Here is an 11349-nt window from a genome sequence, read left to right as displayed (position 1 = left end):
TTCTTCATCCGATGACACGTCACTCAAATCTTTCGAGGAACACGGTTGATCTTCGGCTTTCCGTTTCTGTCCTCGTCTTTTCAATTCACCGACAGATGATGCCAAGGAAGCAATATTGTTTTGCATTTCCTTCATCATTATCAGTATGGATGGGTTCACTGGAGCCTCTTTTTCTTCCGAAAGGCCATCAGCCATTTCAGAATGCTCAGAGACACTCATTGTATGAATATGCGTTAAATACGCAAATGTCAATGCGAATAATTCGCAAAATAATGCGTCAATACGCAGTTCAGCGTTAATACGCAGTTTAGCGTTAAATACGCTATATGTTTTTTGAGCAAAATTATATAAATTTCACAAATCACTACAGTCCTATAATAAAACTCACAATGTAAATCCAGATACTTGATAATAATTAATACACGTCTGCTGCTGAACCACGCTAACTTATCTATGAACCACGTGATAATCTTATCATCTCATTTGAGACAGAAGCACCAATTGGGGGAGAAGAAATATAAGATAGTGTATACATGTAATTATTGATATTCATTTTGGTCAATTTCTGACTTATCTTCATATTTGTAAACAACGGTACCACTTATTGACCCTAAGGGTAAACTTGAATCATAGTACATGTAACACATCTCACAGCAAACTTATTACACGTCACAACAGCCTGAACTTATCCGCATTTAAAGATTATTTGATTGAGTGCAATCTAAATTTTACCACAAAGAATTTCAAAAAAAATTTTTTTTTTGGTCAAACAGAATGGAGAGTGTTGAATCACGATTTTAGAACAAACCAGTCGTACATGTACCTGCTGGGACCAGCATTGGTTCTCTTACTTATAGCATGTATCGATAAGCCCCATACTGATATGTAGGTCAAACAATACCAGGAACTCTTAGATAGTCACAAATATGGATACAGTACTGTTTTGCCTCTGTCTTATTTCTGGACAATATATTTTGTCAGGTAGGGTTCATGGTAAAATGTCAAAATTAAGCTCTAAACTCATTGAGAATGACATGGACATAGGGTTTAAATTTTAAATATTTGACTGCAATTTTTTCTGATATTCAATGTCAGTGTTTGCAAGGTACGTGTACATGTTCTAGTTATATTAGTCGGCGAAATCACATGTAAAGTAGTCACGTGATACAAGTATCGTGTACACAATTATACAATGCCTCGGTAAAATCAAAAGGCAACAGTATATCTTGAAGAAAATTCACTATGTACATGTATTTCTAAAAAATCCTTTATCAAATTTGTCTGAGCTACATATTAGTCACGACGTAGTAGCTGATATTTGAAGTTGATATGAACTTTCATGGTTCAATAGCCTCAGCGTCCAGAATACGGTTGGTGAATGGCCATGGGGTACCAAACCAAGGCCGGCTGGAGGTCTACGACAATATGCTGGGTGTGTGGGGGACCGTCTGTGACGACCTGTTTGACAGGAACGCCGCCAGTGTCGTCTGCGAACAATTAGGGTACAGCAGGTGCGTGGATCTTTGTGGATGAACAAAAAAAAAAACAACAAACAAAACAAAATGAGGGGTATGTCTCGTGAATTTAAGTTGTGTTGATTAAAAAAGATTTCAGAGGTAAATTTCACTTTGAACCAGGTTAAACGCACAGGTGAGGACCCAAGCCTTCTTTGGTCCTGGAAGGGGGCGTATCGCGTATGATGACGTCAAATGTTCTGGATCAGAGACAGACCTGTCTCAGTGTTCGCACGCCATGATCAGTGATTGTACTCACGCAGAGGATGTAGGAGTCATATGTCAGAATACCTCAACCAATGGTAGTCAGCGCATCCTAACTATTGTATTATTGTAATATTGATTGATGATGACGACACATTGCATTTTTAATATTTTTATTGGATATTTGTTAATCTGTAACAATACTTTATAAAAATATTTATTGCTTTAATTAAGAATTGGATGAATACAATTTAATCAAAACACGGGTTTATCAAAGCCTTAGATCATTTTGAGATGTAAGGAATATGTAAAGTTGCAATCGATGATGACATGATCACTGTATTTTACAGCCAATTGTAATTTCGAACAAAGCGGATGTCCGTGGGTGAACATTCGTGGTGAGAATTTTGATTGGATGGTTCACACCGGATCAACTCCATCATCGGGAACTGGTCCCGTGACCGACCATACACTCGGAACCTCCTCAGGTATTTACAAGATGGTGTATTTATGAGATGGATCATGGTCCATGAATGCTTTTGGTCTATTTCGACGCTGCGATTAATTTGGATCTTTTGAGTTGATCAAAATTCCCATACATTTATTCTACTTTTTTTATTAGCCATTTCATGAGAAAAGGGATATCTGTCGTGCGCGGATATAGAGGTGGTGGTTGGGTGGGGTGGGGGAGGGGGGTGGGTGGGGGTCAGGGGGTCCACGCATGTCTGTAGTTTTTAAGAGGCAATGACTTGGTATAATTCTTTGGAAATTTCTTATTTGAGCGTAAAAAATGGACGTATTGAGAATGAAAATCAGGGTATATGGTACGAGGGTGGGATGTTTGTGTATTTTTCTAATAATATATTTGGTCATTTCATTAACTATTTAGTCTTTGAAGGGATTGTTAAATACTATAATGTCGAATTTGTTTCCATATTGATGTATTTAAAATTTTTGAAAATTGACCTCACAGTTCTAACAAAGTCAATACTGTTGTTTCAGCAATATTCGTTGAATGGTTTTCGTTGATAAGTTGATCCGCGAAATTCAATGTTCATTGTAGTGCAATTTTTACTAACATTTTGTATTGATATGGTCATAGGCCACTTTTACGCATCCTTGAAACTGCTATTTTCATTGAATCTACGAAAAATGACAAAATTGAATCCACGAAAATTGATACCCTCGAATATTAATGAAACGTATAAAACGTATAAAAAGTGTTCAGATGGAATACAAAAACGATGACGACCTAACCGGACAATCGATGATCAGGGAACCTTGAGTTTGCAGTTGTAGCTCTGCTTAGCTGAAAATTCGTTTCGTAATAAAACATTAAATCTTCTGTCTTTCTTTTATAGATTCATCAGACATCTTCATATATATATTTTTTTCTCTTTTTGCTTAATATTTGTGAAATATATTAAAGTTAAGAAAAAAACCCTGGGTTTGCAGGTCACTACGCTTTTATCGAAACCAGCTCTCCTCGAAGGCCCGGCGACATAGCTCGCCTGGTGAGTCCCAGTCTGTCGCAGTCCAACACAAGGTGTCTCCAGTTCTGGTACCACATGTGGGGCCGAACCATGGGGACACTAAATGTGGTGGTGTCTACATCATCCGGGAACTCTACAGTGTGGAGTCTGAAAGGAGATCAGGGAAATGCGTGGCACCTGGCTCGAGTCCCTGTCACTAGTACAAAGACCTATCATGTAGGTATTACACTATTACAAGAAACAGTCATGTAGATATTACACTATTAAAAGAAACTGTCATATATATATAACACAATATAATAAGAACCTATCATGTATAGTATACACTATATAAGAAGGGCCTGTCATGTAGGTATTACACTATTAAAAGAATCTATCATGTATGTAATACACTATTACAAGAACCTAGTTATTGCACTACTGAAGGGCCTATTGTGTAGGTGTACATTATAACACATTATCACCAAGAACTATCATGTAGGTGTTGCTTTAGAACCATTTTAACAAAAGCAAGGACTTTGGGTAGTTGTGTCAAACAGCAATGTGACATATGCCTGTCTATTTCACTGCTGGCCTCTCAGCCATGTCTCTTTGAAGTCAACAAGATTTGTCTGGCTTTTGAGCTAAGACTACGCGATTGGTGAATATAACTTGGAAGTTCTGCGGTATGATTCGAAATTTCTAATAAAATACCCTGAAAATTGTATTTCCTACAATTATCATTGTAATTGTTGCGCCTACCCACCTGCATATTTTCGAAGTGTTTGGGCTTTTCCAAAGATATCTCAACTCCCAGGTTATTAGAGGTAGTTTATCAATGATCACTGTCTTCCGTGCAATACTTTTGGTAATCAAAAGCGATTTTAATCAAACATGATAAGTCTTTGAATACTCGATGACCTACTTTCATCGCTTCAAAATCACGGCCCCGTGTTACACCGATCACAGCCATGTGGCAACGCACTTTGAAAAAATTACGCACTTTGAAAATTCTTTTCAAAGTGCGTTAAATTTTGGACAAAATCAATGAACTTTGAAATTTTTTTAAAAATGCGTTAAATTTTGGACCCAGTTAACCCACTTTGAGATTTTTTTCAAAAGTGCGTTATGAATGTATATTTTCAGTTTTTAGCATCGAGACGCTTAACGCACTTTGAACAAAAATTGTATAAATCAAAATTCTGGAATCAAATTCCTAATTTGTTGATAGTATGATGATTTGTTAACATTTATGAATCTTATTTACTGTCTTTAGAAATGGGGATAAGGGTGGGGTGTGGGTTAACCAAAGATACAGGTCAATTACCAGTACTTCATTTCACTGATTACAGAAAGAAAGTCCCCATCTCCTCTTTTTTCCTTCCAAAACATATATGATATTCAGGAACTTAGAATAAATGTATAACATCGGAAAAAGAAATACGCTTTGTTGTAAATTAAGTACCTTGATATTGAAAAAAAAAACGATCTGGACAAAGAATAATTTCTCCAATGGTATGTTAAAGGATCTATAAGTGTTTCAACATAGACCCTCTTTTATAATTCTAATCAAATAAATAACTTCATTATAAAAAAAATTACATATACATTGACAAACATTAAGCATTATTAGGTCGTGGTTTTTCTCTCGCACTGATCCTCTAAAAGTTCATTATGTTTTTTAATAACCATAACTAACGTATCCCTTTTTCACATCATGTTTGTTTATAAGCACATGCAATTGAAGACAGTTGAAATATGTTATACATTATGTTTATTATCAATAAATGAATTAGATAATTTTCTTTTCTGGCACAGCACAATGTACCAATGCATTTGCTAAGCGATGCAGTTTATGTCATATTTGGATAAATCAAATCTCCTAAGTTGTTCTTTTTGAAAATTGTAAAACAACGTAAGCTTATGAGAAAAGGAAAACAATTCTAATCGAGAAATTGTTTATCAGCTTAGCTGAGAAGGCAGTGTGGTCTAGAATATACACAAGGTTAAAACAATTATTTATTGTATCTTTATATATTATTTCGACTAAACCCTGAACAATTTTTTTTCAAAGTGCATTAATATCGACGATATCAACACAATTTTAAAAAAAATGATTTTTTTCAAAGTGCGTTGACTTGGTCCCAAAATTAACACAGTTTGAAATAATTTTTCAAAGTGCGTTATAACACAGCCCCCTTATGTGCGATTCTACATGGTATTAAACACCATAACAGTATTGAAAGGATGTACTTTTTAAACGTATATTTTACATCAGTACAAAATCATTACATATGCTTTTCATAAGGTAAGTTTCTACATACAGCCATGAATGTCGTATTTTGACAACGGCGTCATGCATGACAGACTGCGGTCTCAGTATTTTATAGTACACTAGTACATGTATGATTTTCTATACTAGTATGTACATCCTATTGATTGGTTGTAGGTGGTCCTAGAGGCGATCGTTGGGTCTAGTTACACCGGCGACATCGCTATAGACGACATCTCTTTCTCCAACGCCTCTTGTTCAGGTACTGTCCAAATGCCCTAATGTACTAGTAACACTTTGTTTCCTAAAAATAAACATTAATTTTCGTTTTGTATTGTTTCAAATCATACAATTACTGTGTTAAGGTTTATTGATTTCTGTGCTTTTCAGCCAACAAAGTCTGAAAATTTCTACTCACAATGTATTTTGTTTTTAGAATACATAAATAGGGTCAAATACTTAAAAAAAAATTACATTATTATAGTGTTTTAACTGTAATAGACTTTATGTGACAAACACTTACTCGTAGTTGAAATATATATAAATAGACAGAACATTAAAGAGTTTAATCTATCAACTGAGGCACAGATAATTGATATTGAATAATTTCATGAAGAATATACTTACTTACTTACAGTTTCCCCATCAGCTGCTGTAGCACATTTACCATCACAACGTAAGTAGAAAACTGCTTTTGGAAACCCTAAAATGATAAACAATTGACAATAAAAGCGGTATCAAATATTATTAAATGCAAACCCGTTCCTTGCAATTGCTACTGCAAACAAAATTTCAGTGATAAACAATTATCATACTGATTCATAAATTGAAATTTAAAAACAGAAAAGTAGAAAGTCACATGTAATTTATCTTTGCTGTTTCAGCCACTGACTTCCTTGTACGGCTGGTAGATAACAACGGGAAGGCTAACCAGGGCAGGGTAGAGGTGTTCTATAACGGCTTCTGGGGCACGGTCTGTGACGACCAATTCGACCACAACGCTGCCGCTGTTGTCTGTTCAAAGTTGGGATATGAAAGGTACTTTAAATTTTGTAGAAAAATAAAGAAAATCAAGACGATGATTAAATCTTCCCTTAGCTAACCAAGGATTGTCTTTTAAGCTCAACAGCTCAAGTCAGAACTCGTAACACTTTTGGTTCCGGAAATGGCACCATTGTCTTGGATAATGTCGTCTGCAATGGTCACGAGACCGGGTTAGACAAATGTCGTCACAATCCGCCAGGTGTCAGTGACTGTTCCCACGGAGAGGACGTGGGTGTCGTCTGTAGTGCTGGTAAGTAGACTATTGCTTACGTCACCACTCAGTAGAATTATTGAAATTAATGGAGAATCATTATCTACACCGTGCTCCAATATTGTTTCTTTGTAGAGTGCATGCACGTGAAAGCTGACATTGTCTTCATGCTGGACTCTTCAAGTTCCGAAGGAGCGGTCAATTTCCAAAAGCAGAAAGATTTCGTGTCTTCCTTCGTGAATGCCTTGACAATAGGGCCCTCAAATGTCCAAGTAGGGGTGATCACTTTCTCCACGACCGCACGGGTCAATTTCGATCTGAATGACCATCGGACGAAATCAACTGTTGTTTCTGCCATAAACGGAATCTCTTACCTACAAGGTTCTACTCACACTGATCTTGGGCTAAATCTTGCCTGGACCAAAGTCTTCAACCAACTTGGCGACCGCCCTGATGCTCAGAACATTCTGTACGTGCTGACAGACGGACAATCCAGTAACCCCGCGGCCACGGCGGTACAAGCTGGGCAGGTGCGCGAGCACAACATCAAAACATACGCCATTGGCATTGGGACCAATGTCAGGAGACCAGAACTTAACAGCATTGCTATGAACAGTGCCTACGTGATTCAAGTGTCCGACTTCTCCAACCTTCAGACCATCACGGCTAAACTCAGAAACGACCTGTGTTCAGGTAAGGGTTTTACCGTAAAACACATTCTGTTAACTCCCAAGTATTCACATCATGTGTTGTCCCGCGAGACATTTAAGATGGCTTGCTGATCTTTGCCATATTTAGACTACATTGATCTCATTAAAAAGAACAGCGCTAGCTCGAAGTAAAGATATGAGAAAATATTCGAAATTATATATTACATATGTAATTTTTGTTTACCAAATAACAGCTTACAGCTTTAAAAGAATATATCTAAGAATGCAAGGAATATTTGATGGCTTACCTGTTGACCACCAAGCCTCTTTATACTGGAACAATGAGCGTTAAGCATTTGTAATGGTGATATGCTATATAATAGAAGATCTTTAACTCTGTGGACGTGATCTTGTTTTAGATGTCCCGGTGACCACCGCCTCGCCTCCTTTGGATTGTAAAGGAGTAACCTGTCAAGGATACAACAACGTAAGGTTTCTACAATGGTCAAGATGTTTTAGAAGCAATAAAAGCGATTCCGTCCTGCATCTCTTTGACTCTTATATAAATAATTAAAATTGCTAATCTGGTGGGTTTTTTTCTGTTGTCATAAGCATCTCCTTTATTGGCCACTAACGTCCAATACATTCCACAGTGTTTAATTTCGTTAAACCTGGTGAAACATTCTATATATCTGCCTTTTTAGACTTGTATTCTAAGCGACACTGGCCGGAACGGTACTCTTGCAGCCGGCTGTCAACATGTAAGTAATCAGATTTTATTCAAGATACTGTATATCTGAAACTGTAACTAATGTTACCAATAATATACTTGCGCATTTTTAAAAAGTTATAATTTTCAAACGATGAAATGAGATTTATTGTAATGCGTAACTGTTCTAGGAATGCCACTATATCATGACCATTCAATATTCGCCCTGTGGGTCATGGCCGCTCTCATCCTGTTGTTGCAGAACACAAAGCTGCATCGACTCCATCCAAGGTGTGTGAATTTTTCTCTAAACATGCTAAATTATTACCCAGGTTTCCGATTAATTTTGTAACATTACTTTTGTATGGATTATTGAATTAATAGTTTGTATTTTTAAAATTTAAGCCACAACAACCTTCTCTACCACCACTTCAACTACAACAGTTCCAACAACAACACGTAAGATACACGTAATACCTCTCTCTCTCTCTCTCTCTCTCTCTCTCTCTCTCTCTCTCTCTCTCTCCATTGCAATATTACTATGTCCTCTAGAGGCACCTTGTCGAGATCACGGACCAGTTGGCTACTGCACCAATGAAAAGGATACCATTTGTAACCCTACGGACGAGCGGGGTTGGGAATACGCCCAGCACATGTGTCCAGTCACGTGCAACCTATGTTCGGAACACCTCCGTCAGGACTGTGAGGACAACGATAAAAACGGACTCTGTGAACTGAACAGGGACAGTATCTGTAACGCCGCCAATCCAGAGAGAAAGGAGTTTGCTATCAACGCATGCGCAAAAACTTGCAACATGTGCAGTGAATACTATGGTTAGTAAAAGTTCTAAACAGATGATATTTCAATATTTAGACGTTGGTTCTGAAAGTAGATGGCAAAGGTTTAATGACGAATAACTAATGTACACCACACAAGTAAAGTAGTATTCAAGAAATACATGCTAAAAATGTATATTCAAAATAAAATATTAGTCTCAGCAAATTACCCTAAAACTGAAATACACTGTTAAAAGATAGTAAACTGATCGATGATTTGTACAGCAATTTACAACGAGAAGCACGAATTCACAAGCAAAACAACACCGACAACAACCACGCCCACGACAACAACTCCAACGACGACAACAACTCCCACGACAACAACAACGCCCACAACAACGACGACGCCCACGACAACAACAACGCCCACAACAACGACGACGCCCACAACAACAACAACGCCTACGACAACAACCACACCAACTACGACAACAAAACCAACAACCCAGAAGCCGACATTTCCTTCTACAGCAACACCGACAACAACTGCCCCTGCACCTACAACATCGACAGCTGCTCCAACAACTACCACTACACCGACGACGACAACAACAACAGTCGTAGAAACAACAACCGAAGAGAACTCCGGAGTTATTATTATTGGTTGAATGTTTCATGATAAGATCAAATAAATGTGATCTATTATGTGATAGAGGTGTAACGACGTTAATAATACTGGGTATGTTGAAAAGAAAATTAAATTTCTCAGACCGGGTTTGGTGGTTTTGTCATTTAAGACCATTCTAACCTCTTGGAAAGAAGAATACATGTTCTATATAAATTTAAAGAAAAATATTCAAATTTTGAAGCCAAACATTTGGTTTTTTGCTGAACCATAACGTTTATAGTCGATCTGGATGACGGTTTTTCGTTGACTGTTCAAAATTAATTGTTGAGATTAATATGGGAAATTTACTTTTATATTTCTTTAAATGTAAAGAATGTTACATTTGGACATGTCATCACAAAAGCTAACAAGAAAGAGTACTCGTGTCGTACGCTGAGTGCGATATCCTGGAAGCAACACAATTAAGGAGACTGGACGCTCAGCATATTATCCATCAGATCTACGTTAAATCTTAAAAACAGTCATACAATATTATTTAACGAATAAAATCCAAATATTTTAAGTTTAATGTTCATTTCAATAATCCATTTACAATCGACCTAAGTCCTTTGTTATAGATCTTTGCATAAATCAGACCAAACGTCTTTCTAATTTATTTCTTGTAAACCTTATTAAGTGTAAAAATAAGTGAACAAGCTCTTACACCAAACACTCCTAATTCACTTACCAATGCTACACTTTATAAATGGCAGGGATTTGATATAGGGGCATAACTCCCAAAAAATCATTATACCAAAACTTTCGGCACACAACAATTCTCTTCAGTTCAAATGAACCAAAATTCCCAGAAAAAATAAGGAATTGGGATTTCCTAGTTGTATGTTCATTTCCTACTTGTATGTACATTGTACATCTACACATTGTGTCTCATATGTGTATATCATATTTTTTTCAAATTCTACTCAGAACTTTATTCGATACTGGCCAGAGTTTTTTTAAAAGTACCAAAATTCACAGACAAATTATGAAATCGAAAATTTCAGGTAATGTGCACATCTACACATTGCGCCCTAAGTCCCTACAAAGTTTCGCAAAATTATGTGCTGCATTTAAGAAGAGTTGCGCTGACAAATAAAAACCCAAAGTCTAATGTACTGACCGACAGCCGGGTCAAAATGAGTATACCCCCGCAACTTGTTCCTTGAGGTATTATAAGCTTGTGATATCACTATTGTTGTTTAAAGGGTGTTTCTTGTCCAACTGGAGTGATAAATAAATTGGGAAATTGTACAGTTTGTAGAAAGTCAAGTAAGACTTGTTGCTAAAAGCAAAGAGTCTAACGAAATATTTAATAATAAAAAAGAATGCACGATAAAATGATTATGCACAAGCATATATATTTACCATGTTTACACGTATTCTAATAATTCCAACATCCAACTCATATTGTAGATACAATATGATGCAAAAAATGGGGGAAAATTGTATGGAATTTAAAGATTCATCAGCAAGTTCAAAGATCAGACATATATGTGCCACACTATCGAGTGTCATAGATACATGAAAAATAGTTATCAAAAGACATAGCAACTAACAGAACCAACGGTACTTGACGTTGTGTACATCTATTTTGCAAAAATTGTTTATTACGGTTTAGTCTTCGTATTTCTTCAACACATTCTATCTATTAATCTTTTAACAAAATCATAAGCAATTTTCCCCAATACTTCACGACGACTTTGGTGTTGGAACTAAAAGAAGATGGCTGAATAAGATGGCGCAAATGCCCATAGGTTCAATCGTAAGATCTGGAAATCTATTTGATAATTGTATAAGCAATTTTGCAAAGGACAATTTCTTAGTAT

The 11349-nt window shown here is 36.5% G+C and overlaps 1 protein-coding gene and 1 long non-coding RNA gene across 2 annotated transcripts; one reads left to right on the top strand and one right to left on the bottom strand.

The window, feature by feature from the left end:
• Positions 1 to 847: 847 nt before the first annotated feature.
• On the top strand, positions 848 to 9631 carry LOC128192217 (uncharacterized). Its single transcript, XM_052864741.1, has 16 exons — positions 848 to 981; positions 1352 to 1511; positions 1638 to 1816; positions 2069 to 2206; positions 3174 to 3427; positions 5640 to 5724; positions 6100 to 6138; positions 6347 to 6500; positions 6584 to 6756; positions 6853 to 7410; positions 7787 to 7854; positions 8072 to 8128; positions 8268 to 8367; positions 8482 to 8535; positions 8629 to 8910; positions 9139 to 9631. Exons 1-16 carry the CDS (start codon positions 927 to 929, stop codon positions 9522 to 9524), a joined length of 2742 nt encoding a protein of 913 aa, XP_052720701.1. The 5' UTR covers positions 848 to 926; the 3' UTR covers positions 9525 to 9631.
• LOC128192258 (uncharacterized) lies at positions 5638 to 6396 on the bottom strand. Its single transcript, XR_008244520.1, has 3 exons — positions 6322 to 6396; positions 6090 to 6165; positions 5638 to 5766 (listed from the first exon to the last, which is right to left on the bottom strand). It is a non-coding gene; the product is annotated as an uncharacterized LOC128192258 (long non-coding RNA).
• Positions 9632 to 11349: the final 1718 nt, after the last annotated feature.

Source organism: Crassostrea angulata, chromosome 7, assembly GCF_025612915.1.
Source record: "Crassostrea angulata isolate pt1a10 chromosome 7, ASM2561291v2, whole genome shotgun sequence".
NCBI lineage: Eukaryota > Metazoa > Mollusca > Bivalvia > Ostreida > Ostreidae > Magallana > Magallana angulata.
Note: the sequence above shows the minus strand (reverse complement) of the source record. Positions and strands in the feature narration are given on the sequence as shown.